Source organism: Haliotis rubra, unplaced genomic scaffold, assembly GCF_003918875.1.
Source record: "Haliotis rubra isolate DU_JTF1 unplaced genomic scaffold, ASM391887v1 Scf427, whole genome shotgun sequence".
Classification (NCBI taxonomy): Eukaryota; Metazoa; Mollusca; class Gastropoda; order Lepetellida; family Haliotidae; genus Haliotis; species Haliotis rubra.
In genome coordinates this window covers 412573-429914 of record NW_025767110.1, presented here as the reverse complement: position 1 = coordinate 429914, position 17342 = coordinate 412573, and the positions used below count along the sequence as shown (strand labels likewise).

General features: G+C 43.2%; 1 protein-coding gene across 2 annotated transcripts in view; it reads right to left on the bottom strand.

Annotated features, from left to right (window-relative positions):
- Positions 1–17342, bottom strand: part of LOC124288852 (protein O-mannosyl-transferase TMTC3-like) — a 62528-nt gene that overhangs the window by 5899 nt on the left and 39287 nt on the right. For both annotated transcript variants that reach the window (XM_046725413.1, XM_046725414.1), the window contains exons 14-20: positions 15537–15619; positions 13574–13646; positions 12266–12352; positions 11736–11809; positions 10076–10196; positions 7853–7957; positions 7153–7236 (exon numbers count right to left, since the gene is read on the bottom strand). In XM_046725413.1, the coding sequence (XP_046581369.1) occupies positions 7153–7236; positions 7853–7957; positions 10076–10196; positions 11736–11809; positions 12266–12352; positions 13574–13646; positions 15537–15619 (627 nt within the window). The remainder of the gene's footprint in view (positions 1–7152; positions 7237–7852; positions 7958–10075; positions 10197–11735; positions 11810–12265; positions 12353–13573; positions 13647–15536; positions 15620–17342) is intronic.

Below are 17342 nucleotides of genomic sequence, written 5' to 3'. Positions count from 1 at the left end.
TCAGAAGATGAGAGGCTTCGCCGAGCCTTTGCTTCTTCCCCGAACCTACGTTCCATCATGGCCATCATCTGGTTGGTGAATTGTCTCATAAATTCACCCGGATCAAAGTTCTGCGTTGATTGAAGCTGCTGCGGTGTAGATGAAGTGTTCGCGAACGCTGATGAGTTGTGTGTCTCGACTTCACTCCGTTGAGAAGTTGGTGGTAGTTCGTCAAACAGCTGGCCTGCTGTGACAGTTGCAGGAGACGATCTGGTAGGTACTTCGGGTAGAAATAACGGGGGATCATAAAAAAACATCTACTTCTTGCGGAGGTAATATCTCTTCGTTGAAGGATTTCTGATGCGTTGACTTACTAGGCCGCGTAGATTTACCCTCCGATCTGGTAACAGATGCTTTCTTCTGCGACGTAGAAGAAGACAACGTCTTTTTCTTAGCTTGAGTCGGAGTCAACTACGTTGTAGCCGATCTCTTCTTGGCCCCCGTACCAGCAGACTGCCCCTGCAACGTACTCAATATACTAGTAGCACCAGTATTATGAATTTCAGCAGTAGCAATCAACATACGGTTTGAAGGCTGATCTCCTGTTTTATCAGCCGTGACTTGAGATGACTTCCTCACCCGATCCATGGCACGTTCATAGATATTAGACAAATATTGATTAAATTGTAGATTTGACAAATCAACACAATAAGTACAGCGCAAGCTGGAAGAACATGGTTTGATGCACAAAGGCATTGGGGGTGAGGATCAGCCACAGATAACCTGTGCCTGCAAACACTGCAAGATTTCTTGAAATGTATACAAGTTACATCACGATGAAATTATGACACAAATACAAATAATTTTTCCAAATTTTTTACATATAATACAATGTAGTTATAGCCAAATCCATACACAATGTAATTTGAAGAATAGGACCGAAATAAAAACGATATAATGCCGTATACGGGACTCCAGTGATCGCCATCCACTTGGGCGAAAAGGGAGAGAGTGGAAAGTAAGGCTGGTCACATGACTGTTTACGCGGGAAAAGGGAGGTAACTCGTGGGTGAGTGTATTTTTACGTCAGCTTCGGGAACTTCTAGGGATTCAAGTGTTCCACTACCATTCGCAAGGGAAAGGGAGATACGCAAAAGATCATGAGTCAGGATAAGAAAAAATAATGTAATTTTTAGAGTAAAATTGATATTTTATACTTATCCTGACTCATGCTCTTTTGCTTGTCTTCTTCTTCTTGCGAACATAGTGGAACACTGGTATCTCCTTAATTGAAGCTCCCTTCAATGTAAAATCACTAATTGGTACTCACCACGAGTTGCCTCCCTTTGCCCCTGCGCGTGAAAGGCGGCGCCACCTTCTGGCCTCATGCTTCACTCTCTCCTGATATAGCGAGCCCAACACTTGAATTTACAGGGAAATCCAAAGTGTTATGTGGGGAGGATGGGAGGGCTTACCTCATGAGTCAGGATAAGTATAAAATATCAATTTTACTCTAAAAATTACATATTTTTCCTTATCCTGACTCATGCTCTTTTGCTTGTAGAATCCTACGGAAACGGAGGTGGGAAAGAACAGAATACTTTGGATTTATAAAATTAATTAGTGATTTATATATATATAACTGTAATAACCCCCTAACGGGAACTTCATAATGGCACTGACTTAGGATAATTCCTCTACTATAAACCATAAGTTTATACATTGCCATAGATGGGGTATTACCATAATAATATACTATGATAATAGCAATAAAGATATAAAAGCGACTCCGACAAGGAGAAGCTATACAACTGAACATAATCATCAGTATAAGCTTAAAGCTGAGTAGACTTAAGCTAAGTATATAAATAGCCCTAAAACTCCGTAGAGTTATAAGCTAGATAATACTGGTATGAATATATACATAATAATCTCGTAAGACTATGTGTTAACGTCTACGAGGGACTGTCAACTGCTGTGCGAGGACCAAGGGACCGAAATGGTGAATACCTGAGACGTCCTCGGTGGTGATATCTCTCAGATAGTGATTAGCAAACACCATGTTAGATTTCCAAAAGCATCCTTCCATGATTGTATTTAATGAACAGTTACCGTGTAGAGCGAGTGTGGAAGCCAATGCCCTGATCTCATGGGGATTTGATGCTGTTGGAGGGTCGAGTCCTGCCGCCTTGTAGGCGCGAAGTATGACAGTTCTTATCCATATAGATATGGTGGTACGAGAGACTTCTGTCTGAGTTGTTGCCGATAAGGGGATGAATAATCGTTTGAGAAATTGTCGCCTTGTTTTGGAACGTCGTAAATAGATTTTGAGAGCTCTGACTGGGCATAGAGATAAGTCCAGTGTATCTTGAGATCCGAGAATCGAGGAGAGTGCAGGAATATGGAATAATCTGTCTGGTTGACCTGGCAATTGATTTTTGGCGATGAAATCCCATCTTAATCCCAGGTGCGCTGTGTTTTGATTGTCATCAAACTGTATCCTCTCATAATCTAGTGCGTGAATTTCTGACATCCTGGCTGCCGTGGCTAGAGATAACAGGAAAAGCGTTTTCTGTGAGAGAAATTCAAAGGTTGTCGATTCCAACGGTTCATAAGCCTCACTTGTGAGGTGTTGGACCACTGTTTTCAGACCCCAAGCTGGGGCGTGGAACTTCCGCTTCTGATCCTCCAATCGGAAAGCACGTAGTAAGGCCAGTAACTCTGGCGTCTTGGTTAGCTTGACACCCGTTCTCATAGTTATCACAGAACTAAGCGCGCGGCAAGATATGTTGACAATGTCGAGCCTTTTAAATGTTTGTTTTGGCGTAGGTAACACAAATAATCTGCCACTTGTGGATGTGTAGCATCTCTCGCTGTAAATCCCTTATTTGCTGCGTAATTTTCGAAACTGTGCCACTTGTCGTCGTACAAGTTACGTGTAGAATAGCGTAAGGCAAGCGTGACTGCTTTTGCCGCTCTGGTTGAATACCCTCTCTTGTTTAAACACATTTTAATACAGTCCATACGTGAAGTTGGAATACTTCTGGGCTTCCATGTACCTGTTTGGTGTGTGGATGTACTAATAGATTCGAGCGCTTTGGTTGCTCTAGTGTTGGTTGTCCGATTTCTTGAATTAGAATGGGAAACCACGTTCTGGCTGGCCAGTAGGGCGCGACCAAAGTGAGTTGGAGGCTCTGTGTTTGTCTGATTTTCTGTAACACTTGAGGGATTATCGCTGGCGGCGGAAACGCGTACGCATTGAGGCCTTCCCAGGATATGCTTAGAGCGTCCGTTGCCCATGCTTGTGGGTCCGGGACTGGTGATACGAATGTCGGTAGCTGATTGTTGAAGCGAGTGGCGAATAGATTTACTAGCGGAGCTCCTATTTGCTTGATAATCTGTGCAAAAATTTCTGTATGGAGCATCCATTCTGTCGGTGACGGTAGATGTGGCCGAGAGAGTGCGTCTGCTAGTACATTCTTGGCTCCGGGAATGTGACATGCTCTGACATGTAAGTTGAGATCGTCGATTAGATCGAACAGTTGAAAGCTTAAAGTCAATAGGTTCAGTGATCTCGTTGAGCCTTGTTTGTTCACATAAAACGCCACTGTCGAGTTGTCGGTATGAATCATCAGAGGCGCATTTTGTAGAATGGTGCCGTCCGGTTGGCGAGATGAGCTCCCCAACCCTGGAGCGACGCGTCTACATATAGATGGGTTTTGAATTCTGGCTCTGTTAAACAAATACCTTCGCAGACATTCAACCTTCTGGTCCACCATAGTAGATGAGGTCTGAGGTGTTTCGGTAGACTGAATGGTTGTAGGTCGTCGAGATGTGCATTGATGAAGACCTGTAACGGACGTAACTGTATTCTGCCTCTGACTGTCATGTCTTGGGCTGACGTGAGGAGACCCAACAGGCTCTGCCAATGTCGTAGTGGTAACGGAGAGAGTAGGGCTAGAGGAATGGTCTGTTGGATCTTGAGCCATCGGTCTTCTGGTACGACGATACGGTTGAGAGTCGTGATAAATCGAATGCCTAGAAATTGCAGATCTTGCGATGGTACTAGGTCCGACTTGAGTAAGTTTACTAACCATCCTAGCTGTGTTAGTAGCTTTATGATGTAGTTTAACTGTAGTTTGAGACGCTGTGGATCTTGATCTACTTGTATCCCGTCGTCGAGGTAGAATGCACTGCGTAGCCCTAGACGATGTAGATAGGTGACGATAGGTTTCGTTATCCTCGTGAATAGCCAGGGGGCCGATGATATTCCCGAATGGGAGTACTTTCCATTGGTAATGCAGCCCGTCTAGTGTAAATCGTAGGTATTTCCTGGATTCGGGATGTATCGGGATGTGTAGATATGCGTCTTGCAGATCTATACTGGCCATGTAATCCATGGGACGAATCAACTGCCGTAACTGAGGTAGATGTATCATGCGAAACGTTGGCGGTTTGCGTAGATAATCTCTGTTGAATATGCTCATGTTGTAAATGAGTCTGTATTTCTCCTTGGAGTTTTTCTTGGGTACTAGGAAAACTGGGGAGTAGAAGCCTGGTTCGACGTTTACTTGATCTAGTACTTCTATGGCCTGCTTGGTTAAGAGCGATGTAACAGCCTCTCTTAACTTTGGTAGTCGTTGTGCCTGGAAGGCGAACTTGTGAGGGTTGACTGTCAGCGGAGGCATGGCCTGTAGTGGGATACGATATCCGTGTTGAAGAATGTTGGAGACATAAGGGTCTTGTAACATTCCCCAGTTCTCCCAGTGTAGTTGAAGGCGTCCACCCACTTGTGATGGTTGTACTGGAACGGCTGGGGGTGGAAGACTCCAGTCGTTCCGAACCTGTCTTTCAACGTTTATAGTTGCGGGAACCTCTGGGTGCCCTGCCTCTTCCTGATCCTCCTCTGTAGTTGCCATATGGGCGACGAAAAAAATCTTTTCCCCTGGAGCTGGCCATCTTCCTATCCCGTGCTCTCTGTAATCCAGTGAATTTAGATTTCCCTGAATATCTTTGTGAAGTCTGCCTGATGACGCTGGCTAGCGTGTCCATAGACTTAATCATAAGGACTTCTCTAGAATCCTTAGTGACTTCCTTGGAGACTTTGTCTATTCCTCCGTCAAAGATGGATGGGGAAGACCACGGGGCTGTATAGAGTGGAGCTGTAAACTGCTCACCCCAGCTGCAGGAAGCAGGTAAGTATGCGCCGAGTTACCACTCTTGGAAGGTGAAGAAAGGTCTAGGTTGTTTACCATCCAATATCGTATCTCAGCGTCTGAGAAAATGATGCCTCCATCATCTTCTACCCCAGGATCGCTGATGAGAGGTTGATGCTCTTCAGATGGTGGACTGTGTGCTTCTACCACTGTACCGGGTGACGTTAGGGGAGACCTGACTGTGGACTTCTGTGAAGACTTGTGTGGTGACCTGCGAGGAGATCGACGTGGTGATGTACGAGGAGATCGGCGCGGTGAACGGCGAGGTGATCGGCATGGAGAATGGCGAGGGGATCGTCTTGGTGAACGTCCTGACGATCTGCGTCTATGGGTTGACCTTCGCGGAGATCTGTGAGGTGAATGTTGATAGCTTCGCGAAGCTCTTGTGGAATCCCTCGATGTCCTTCTGGACGAAGATGATTTGGAGCCTGATAAAGGTGCCCTTCGCGAAGCTTCCTCTGCGTCCGGTCCTGGGGAACGGCGACTTGACCTTCGCGAAGGCTTTCGTGAAGTCTGGTGGTCTGAGTCCGCATCTAAGGATGAAGCCGAGGTAGGTGATGATCTATCCCACCTTCGTGAAGGCTGTACATCTGGGTCCTTCGTCGAGGTGGTCTGTGACTTCCTTCGCGAAGGTGGCTTCGTCGTGGCCGCTACGTTGACGGGGGGTCCCCCTGGGGTGTCGTCTGCGTTGGAGACTTCGCGAAGGCTCAGGCCCTGGGCTGGTTGTTTCTCCAGTCTGTAGTGGTCCTCCATCATGATCATGATTTGCCGCATCAGTTCATCTGGGACGGTCTGCGACGATGTAGTCGGTGCCCTCTCTGCGATGTTAGCGGCGGGGCCCTCAGGGAGATCGTCCGACATCGGTGTAGACACCTAAGGCTGCATGGCGATCTCTGCTGACGTCACTGTAGCTGTCACCGGTCGTTTCTTGTGGCGTAGGTCGGGGATGATGATCGGCTGATCATCGTAGAGGCCCAGTTCGGCGGCTGGAATGATCTCGGCTGAGAAGGTTCTTGACGACTTCGTAGACTTTCCCTTGGAGGTAGATGCTGCCCTGGGGGTACGGAGTCTGCGTTGAGTAGACGTCGAGGCCCTCTTAGACTTTGGCTGCGATGATGGGATGTCTGGGGAAGCAGGACGCTTCTTGGAGGCGGCGGACTGCATCCCACGCCCCTCCTCCGAGGGAAACTCTAGCGGAACACCAGACGGGAGGGGGTCGACCAACAGCAGCTGACTGGCTAGGGGTTCCGATGTATCGGCCATGTCTAACCCTTGTTTGCGTGACCTATCTGCTGCACGTCTCAAGACGCAAAGATGATATTTATTAAAAGCAGAATTAGATAGATTAATGCAGTAACTGCAACGTGAATCAAACGCACAAGGCGTAGAACAACTAGGGCATATTACAAGTGGGTCAGCAGCAGAAAAACGTAATCTACAAATAGTACAGATTTTCATCAACGTAAAACTAGCTGAACAATCACGAACTCCCATGAATAAACAGTAGAAATACGAGTAATTATCAATACATATTAATGAAGGATACTAGCTATACCTCTATAGTAACCTATAGGAGGTAACTAACTAAGAATAACCAAAGGATATAGTGTGTAAGGAGACACAGGCGCTCTCACATCCTGCTCACTGGGCGAAGAAGGAGAGAGTGAAGCATGAGGCCAGAAGGTGGCGCCGCCTTTCCCGCGCAGGGGCAAAGGGAGGCAACTCTTGGTGAGTACTAATTAGTGATTTTACATTGAAGGGAGCTTCAATTAAGGAGATACAAGTGTTCCACTATGTTCGCAAGAAGAAGAAGACAAGCAAAAGAGCATGAGTCAGGATAAGGAAAAATTACAATTATAACCAGCTGGTACCATAAATTATTCTGCATTTCAAAGGACATATTTTGAGCCTAATGTTTATGATCCAGACAGTTTTCTTGGAAGTTCCCTGCACATACCTGTTGTGCTGCCTTGAGGTCCTTAACAAAGTTGACATTCAGGTCTCCCATCAGGATTAGTCCCTTGATGTGGTCTGGCTTGTACTGGGGAGGTACAAGGTCTTTAGATCAATACAAGCACTAAGGACCATCAATCTTAATGACCAGTTGGATGACAATACAGTTGTTCAAGCTGTATTTTGCTATGCATGTATACCTCACTGATTTCAAGTACAATCTGCCAAGACCAAGCATGTAGCATTATATACAAGTATACTCATCTGGAGACCTAATTCTTCACACATTATTGATTCCCATGGAAAAAATGCTTTCACAAAAAAATGAGAACACATGACACCATTATTGATTACATGATACTATGTAGTAGAACCTTGCTCCATGTAGAGCACCTGCTGGCCGTCACCTTCAGTTAGACAGTGTGAAACCAAGCTCAGTTGATATCTGTATTTATCAAATACCTATCAATAATATGGACCACTTTGCACATACAATACTGGCTGTCAGCATATGTCCATACTGACCACCCAGGCCGAAAATGCATATCAGCCCTAGGGCCGAAATTTCCATATCAGCCATATTGCCCATATTCTGATAAAAAGGCTCTCGGGTTGATATGGTAGTCTCAGGCTGATATGACTGGTGAAAGGAAAACTGTCATTTATTAACCTCTTAGTATAACATACTTTCAGCTGACTCTCACCTGTAGGAGTGTCCGGAGATAGCCGAGAGCATCAGCTGGTCGGTTCATGTCGTTCACCAGCATCAAGGCCATGTTAAACAGTCCACTAGGGAAGTTCTTTCTAATCTGTCAACACAACAAAACATCACTCCCATGTTAAACAGCCCACTAGGGAAGTTCTCCCTGATCTGTCGACACAACAAAACATCACTACCATGTTAAACAGTTCACTAGGGAAGGTCTCCCTGATCTGTCGACACAACAAAACATCACTACCATGTTAAACAGTCCACTAGGGAAGTTCTTTCTAATCTGTCAACACAACAAAACATCACTCCCATGTTAAACAGCCCACTAGGGAAGTTCTCCCTGATCTGTCGACACAACAAAACATCACTACCATGTTAAGCAGCCCACTAGGGAAGGTCTCCCTGATCTGTCGACACAACAAAACATCACTACCATGTTAAACAGCCCACTGGGGAAGGTCTCCCTTATCTGTCAACACAACAAAACATCACTCCCATGTTAAACAGTCCGCTAGGGAAGGTCTCCCTTATCTGTCAACACAACAAAACATCACTACCATGTTAAACAGTCCGCTAGGGAAGGTCTCCCTTATCTGTCAACACAACAAAACATCATTCCCATGTTAAACAGCCCACTGGGGAAGGTCTCCCTTATCTGTCAACACAACAAAACATCACTACCATGTTAAACAGTCCACTAGGGAAGGTCTCCCTTATTTGTCAACACAACAAAACATCACTACCATGTTAAACAGTCCACTAGGGAAGGTCTCCCTGATCTGTCAACACAACAAAACATCACTACCATGTTAAACAGTCCACGAGGGAAATTCTCCCTGATCTGTCAACACAACAAAACATCACTACCATGTTAAACAGTCCACTAGGGAAGGTCTCCCTTATCTGTCAACACAACAAAACATCACTACCATGTTAAACAGTCCGCTAGGGAAGGTCTCCCTTATCTGTCAACACAACAAAGCATCACTACCATGTTAAACAGTCCGCTAGGGAAGGTCTCCCTTATCTGTCAACACAACAGAACATCATTCCCATGTTAAACAGTCCACTAGGGAAGGTCTCCCTTATCTGTCAACACAACAAAACATCATTCCCATGTTAAACAGTCCACTAGGGAAGGTCTCCCTTATCTGTCGACACAACAAAACATCATTCCCATGTTAAACAGTCCACTAGGGAAGGTCTCCCTTATCTGTCAACACAACAAAACATCACTACCATGTTAAACAGTCCGCTAGGGAAGGTCTCCCTTATCTGTCAACACAACAAAACATCACTTCCATGTTAAACAGTCCGCTAGGGAAGGTCTCCCTTATCTGTCAACACAACAAAACATCACTACCATGTTAAACAGTCCACTAGGGAAGGTCTCCCTTATCTGTCAACACAACAAAACATCACTACCATGTTAAACAGTCCGCTAGGGAAGTTCTTTCTAATCTGTCAACACAACAAAACATCACTACCATGTTAAACACAACAAAACATCACTACCATGTTAAACAGCCCACTGGGGAAGGTCTCCCTTATCTGTCAACACAACAAAACATCACTCCCATGTTAAACAGTCCGCTAGGGAAGGTCTCCCTTATCTGTCAACACAACAAAACATCACTACCATGTTAAACAGTCCGCTAGGGAAGTTCTTTCTAATCTGTCGACACAACAAAACATCACTACCATGTTAAACACAACAAAACATCACTACCATGTTAAACAGTCCACTAGGGAACGTCTCCCTTATCTGTCAACACAACAAAACATCACTCCCATGTTAAACAGCCCACTGGGGAAGGTCTCCCTGATCTGTCAACACAACAAAACATCACTACCATGTTAAACAGCCCACTAGGGAAGGTCTTCCTGATCTGTCAACACAACAAAACATCACTATTATGTTAAACAGCCCACTAGGGAAGGTCTCCCTTATCTGTCAACACAACAAAACATCACTCCCATGTTAAACAGCCCACTGGGGAAGTTCTCCCTGATCTGTCGACACAACAAAACATCACTATTATGTTAAACAGCCCACTGGGGAAGGTCTCCCTGATCTGTCAACACAACAAAATATGTGGTCCAATGTTAATACATGCTCTTACAAACATGTTCACAAGTTAGACGAGGATCCTCGGCCTTTCCTAGGTCTGTGATGCTATCAAGGTTCATCCTACAGGTGGCATGGAAGGCTCACCTCTAGAGCTCGCTTGAAGTATTTCTCAGCAGCTATAAAGTCCTTGTCATCCATGGCCAGCATAGCCAGGTTAAAGAATATCTTGGAGTCCTCTGGGTCTTCTTCCATCAGCTTCTTCAACCTAAATACAAGAAGATCACATCAAGAGTACCTGCCATATTGAAGTAAGCTAAGATAACAGCTTGTTACAAAGCAGGAGCAGCAGTGTTTCATGAAATTCTTTCCGAAAGAGTAACTGTTTCACAACTGGTAAAGCACTAAGGAAACTGGTGATTTATCATAATCATGAAGAATGGTGAGACCTAAAACATTCAAGCTGGTGGTGTCCAATGTTTGCAAATGTCCTGACCAGCAGACCATTCATCCCAACCAGTAAGGAACCTGGTACGTATCATCCCTGTCAGGAAAAGTTCCTGGTCCATCAATATCATGCCTGTCAGTGAGGACCCTGTCAGTAAAGTCCTGGTCTATGTCATCCCCATCAGTATAGTCCTGGTCTATGTCATCCCCATCAGTAAAGTCCTGGTCCGTATCATCCCTGTCAGTAAAGTCCTGGTTCGTATCATCCCTGTCAGTAAAGTCCTGGGCCTAGATTTTCGAAGCTCTCTTAGAGCTAAGATAGTCGCAAGTTAATGTTAATGAATGGCACTTACGACTATCTTAGCGTTAAGAGAGCTTCGAAAATCTAGGCCCAGGTCCATATCATCGCTGTCAGTAAAGTCCTGGTCTGTATCATGCCTGTCAGTAAAGTCCTTGTCCGTATCATCCCTGTCAGTAAAGTCCTGATTCGTATCATCCCTGTCAGATAAGTCCTGGTTCGCATCATCCATGTCAGTAAAGTCTTGGTCCATATCATCCCTGTCAGTAAAGTCCTGGTCCATATCATCCCTGTCAGTAAAGTCCTGGTCCATATCATCACTGTCAGTAAAGTCCTGGTCCATATCATCCCTGTCAGTAAAGTCTTGGTCCATATCATCACTGTCAGTAAAGTCTTGGTCCATATCATCCCTGTCAGTAAAGTCTTGGTCCATATCATCCCTGTCAGTAAAGTCTTGGTCCATATCATCCCTGTCAGTAAAGTGCTGATTCGTATCATCACTGTCAGTAAAGTCCTGGTTCGTATCATCACTGTCAGTAAAGTCTTGGTCCATATCATCCCTGTCAGTAAAGTTGTGGTTCGTATCATCCCTGTCAGTAAAGTCCTGGTTCGTATCATCCCTGTCAGTAAAGTCCTGATTCGTATCATCCCTGTCAGTAAAGTTGTGGTTCGTATCATCACTGTCAGTAAAGTCCTGGTTCGTATCATCACTGTCAGTAAAGTCCTGGTCCATATCATCGCTGTCAGTAAAGTCCTGGTCCATATCACCCCTGTCAGTAAAGTCCTGGTTTGTATCATCACTGTCAGTAAAGTCCTGGTCCATATCATCCCTGTCAGTAAAGTCCTGGTTTGTATCATCATCACTGGTCACCCCTGTCAGTAAAGTCCTGGTTTGTATCATCACTGTCAGTAAAGTCCTGGTCTGTATCATCCCTGTCAGTAAAGTCCTGGTTCGTATCATCGCTGTCACTAAAGTCCTGGTCGGTGCCATTGCTGTCAGTGAGAACCCTGGTTCCATCAGTATCATCGCTGTGAGTGAGGACCATGGTCAACTGCTCCCACCTTCTGTAGGCCTCAGGCCTATCCCTGGGATCCCCTCCTTCTTGCAACAGTATTGCTGAGTTGAACAGCGTTTGCTGAAACAAAGCAAACATAAAAAGATTCAACAATGTCAAATTCCAACATTATTACCCCATGAAGTCTGAACATGTCTTGAATTACTTGAATGTCAAGAATATAAGATTGAACAAAAGAAAAGCACAATGGTTGCTGAATCTTTTGTATGAAGAAAGCTATGGTTTTGATATGTGAGCATATGAACATCAACTTATAAATTGTCTGCATAACTAATGTCAGCTAAGTCAAAGATATCATAAATGCCTGAAGATTCCTTCAGTAATTCTGCTTTCAACTGAATTTAGAACTGAGAAAATTATGCATCTAATTTTGCTATATTTTTATATCACATGAAAAACACACATAAGTATTGTTCTCTCTCATGGATATGTTACTTTCTGCAAATGTATTGGGAAATGTCTGTTTTCTTGTGATCACATAAAGCCTATCAAAGGGGTGGGAGAAGTATTGCTCACTGTGTGGTCGGGGTTGTGTACAAGGGCTGCCTCGAAGTACTTTTGGGCATCATTAAACCGCTTCAGCTCCAGGCTGACCACGCCTAGCTGTGGAGAAACAACCTTCCATCATCACTGCATTGAAAATATTCTTGTCAAAGCTGCCATGCAAGCATCTTCCTGAGGCAAATTAAATGACTACAAAGTCCAGTCTGCGCCCTAACCATGCCAGCCAGGGTTTCTGGTATGTTTTGATTAGACTAACAAGTCTTGGCATTGCCCAATCCAACTATATATCAAAATCGACATCCTGTTTGTAAACACGAAGACTATGGTTAATTGAAGGATTTACAAAACTCTGTGTGATCAAACACATAAATCAGGAATCCATAAATATTTTTCAAATCTTTTCAAGTTTTTAATCAACATGCTCAAGTGATACACAACAATTTAAATGGACTTTTAGTAAGTCTACACATGATATATTGATCAGTGTCAGGAAGACAAATAGGTTAGGCAAAGAAAATAAAAGAGAAGAATGAAAAAGTTAGCCTAACTAAGATGGTGCTTCTGCCTCTGTGGCTCTTGAGTACTGTTAAGTGATAAGTAACAGTAGATGAGTCTTTGGTTTACAACTTTAAGCCCAAGACTAAAGATCAAACATTTCCTCCTCCAAAGAAGGCAAGTCTATTCCTTTCGCTGGCAAGGGAATGTCTTCAGTTTCAAATGGATCAGAGATTCAAAAGGATCTTACAAATGACTGCACCCTTAAAAGTCAGACCAATAATGACCATTATCACATAAATCTGCTGGGGCCACTGCCAGAGAGCAGTTGTCGCACTGACTGCAATACATGTCTCTGGCTTTGAAGTCACACATTCATCAGATATTCAACCATCATAATTCCAACTCATCCCAAACTTGAAAGAAAGAACTGTCTGGTAAGCATTATACAAATGATGATGACAACGTTTCTGCCGTGGAGAACATTTTACACCACAAGGATAAAGCCTTCTACACCAGTGGGCTCGAGGCACTCTAGCACGGATGGGCAGAATTGTTTTGACCTTGCATGGGATAATGTAGAAACAATATTTAGCAACAAACTCCTACATAGTCTGGGTAGAACTTAGTCATCATCAATAAATACTACAGTCCCACCCTGTTATACTCAATATTCAATAATTCTCTTACACACCAAAAAGCCAAGACATTGATCAGTGACAGTTGACAGAAAGGTGTACAGAGAGAAGCATATACTGAATACCCTTCCACTACTCCTGGTACTTATGTCAGCTTTATGCAACTCTTAGGGGAATGATTACTTACATTGTAATAGATGTCAGCATTGTCATCGTCCACCTTGAGGGCCTGCTGGTATACCTGCAGAGCCTCCTCTCTCCTACAACACATAATACTCCACATAGTCATCCATGTCTACCTGCACAAACATCAACATGTCTACCTGAACACACATCAACATGTCTACCTAGACACACATCAACATGTCTACCTAGACACACATCAACATATCTCTACCTAGACACACATCAACATGTCTACCTACACACATCAACATGTCTACCTAGACACACATCAACATATCTACCTAGACACACATCAACATGTCTACCTAGACACACATCAACATATCTACCTAGACACACATCAACATATCTACCTAGACACACATCAACATATCTACCTAGACACACATCAACATATCTACCTAGACACACATCAACATGTCTACCTAGACACACATCAACATATCTACCTAGACACACATCAACATATCTACCTAGACACACATCAACATATCTACCTAGACACACATCAACATATCTACCTAGACACACATCAACATATCTACCTGGACACACATCAACATATCTACCTAGACACACATCAACATATCAACATATCCTGGACACACATCAACATATCTACCTAGACACACATCAACATATCTACCTAGACACACATCAACATATCTACCTAGACACACATCAACATATCTACCTAGACACACATCAACATATCTACCTAGACACATCAACATAGACTAGACACACATCAACATATCTACCTAGACACACATCAACATATCTACCTGGACACACATCAACATATCTACCTAGACACACATCAACATATCTACCTAGACACACATCAACATATCTACCTGACACACACATCAACATATCTACCTAGACACACATCAACATATCTACCTAGACACACATCAACATATCTACCTAGACACACATACAACATATCTACCTGGACACACATCAACATATCTACCTAGACACACATCAACATGTCTACCTAGACACACATCAACATATCTACCTGGACACATCAACATCTGGAACATCAACATGTCTACCTGGACACACATCAACATATCTACCTAGACACACATAAACATATCTACCTGGACACACATCAACATGTCTACCTGGACACACATCAACATATCTACCTGGACACATATAAACATATCTACCTGGACACACATCAATATATCTACCTGGACACATATAAACATATCTACCTAGACACACATCAACATATCTACCTGGACACACATCAACATATCTACCTGGACACACATCAACATATCTACCTGGACACATATAAACATATCTACCTGGACACACATCAACATATCTACCTGGACACACATCAACATATCTACCTGGACACACATCAACATATCTACCTGGACACACATCAACATATCTACCTGGACACACATCAACATATCTACCTGGACACACATCAACATATCTACCTAGACACATATCAACATATCTACCTGGACACACACATACCAACATCAACATATACCTGGACACAGGACACACATCAACATATCTACCTGGACACACACACATCACATCAACATGTCTACCTGGACACACATCAACATATCTACCTGGACACACATCAATATATCTACCAGGACACACATCAACATGTCTACCTAGACACACATCAACATGTCTACCTGGACACATATAAACATATCTACCTGGACACACATCAACATGTCTACCTGGACACACATCAATATATCTACCTGGACACACATCAACATGTCGACCTGGACACACATCAACATGTCTACCTGGACACACATCAATATATCTACCAGGACACACATCAACATGTCTACCTCAACACACTTCAACACATTTACCTGGACACACATCAACATGTCTACCTGGACACAAGTCTATTCTAACACACAAGTATGATTACAGATGTTAACTCAATTACTCACTTGCCCAGCTTCACCAGAACATCCCCTCGATTGATGTAGCCTTGGATGTAGTCAGACCTCATTGACACTGCTGTCTTCAGCAACTACACACAGAAAACACCATCAGCAATACAAGACACTATCACAGGAAGACTTTAGTCAAGTAGTCAAGTATGAAGACCACAGGCCCATATATAGTATTCATTTACACTAGATTACATGTGCACAGGAGTCGCTTCCTATATGTACAATTCAAGTATTTACAAAGATGTCTGGCAACATGTTCATGTTTTTAAATCATATATAATATCACTATATGAAACACAAATTAACACAAAAGGTTATTCATCTTCTATACCTGAATTACATGTCTGACATACTTGTTTATACAAATCAATACCCAGACATATTCTTTCATTTATTTTTAATCTTAGTAATCCTAAATATCTAAGAATATTTTGATACCTTTTATTCATGTTATAATATACATATTGTTCAGGTACGAGTAAACAGATGATGACATCCACACTCACTGTGTATCATTGTATTAGGAGTTTGCTTTAACCATAACATTCTCTAATTTGCATTCTAAGATGCCTAGCGGTTAGAACAATTGAAAAAAAAAAATGTAATTTTTGAAATAAAATTGATAATTTTATACTTATCCTGACTCATGATCTTTTGCTTATCTCCCTTTCCTTTTCGAATGGTCGTGGAACACTTGAATCCCTTGAAGTTCCCGAAGCGGACGTAAAAATACACTCACACACGAGTTACCTCCCTTTGCCCTTTCCCGCGCAAACCATTTAGGTGACCTGCCTTACTTGTCACTCTCTCCTGATTTTCTGCCCATGCACTTGGATCTGCTGTGAAATCTCAAGTGTCTTCAACAGGGGGCGTTGGGAGGGCTTGTTCGTCATGAGTCAGGATAAGTATAAAAATATCAATTTTACTTAAAAAATTACATATTTTTACTTATCCTGACTCATGATCTTTCGCTTATAGAATCCGACAGATTGGTGGTGGGTCAAGCCACTGAATGCAACAGCTGTCCTTAGATACGTCCTGTATCCCACACATGAGAACTGAGAAACAGCATTTCTGTGATCCTATTCTTCCAACTTCCGTTATAACTCAGGGGGACCACTTTCTTGACTTACTTCAATCTCAGACAAGTTGAATCACGTTGATTCATGTGGTTATAGATAAACTAGTATCTTCCTATTACTAGATATCCTATAACAACCCATAGATTATGATAAGATCTTTATCATAAATGAGTTGCGACCCCTTCACGTACAGGTAAGATGTTTACCCGTACAGGATCTTTAATCACTCATGCTAGCCTGTCCTAGACTGTGCACATAGACTTTCAAACTAATACTTTTCCTTAGTAAAAGTTATCAACAAGTCAACGAGATAAAGGGTGAGATTTTCCAACTCAGCGCCTTTGAGGAACCGTTAGTTGCTGTGCTACGAGAGGCCCAAATTGGTGAATGCCTGAGACGTCTTCAGTGGCTATGTCACGGAGGTAGTGCTTGGCAAACACCGTGTCCGACTTCCAAAAGCAGCCCTCCATAATTGTTGGTATAGAGCAATTTCCGTGCAGAGCCAGTGTTGACGCCAGTGCTCTGACTTCATGTGGGTTGGAAGCTCTAGGAGGTTCTAGTCCTGCTGCTTTATAGGCTCTCAATATAACGGCTCTAATCCAGAACGATATGGTCGTTCTTGAGACTTTTGCTGATGTCTCTGTTGATAATGGGATGTACAGGCGCTTGTATTTTCGTCTCCTCGTCTCAGTCTTTTGAAGATATATCTTCAGGGCTC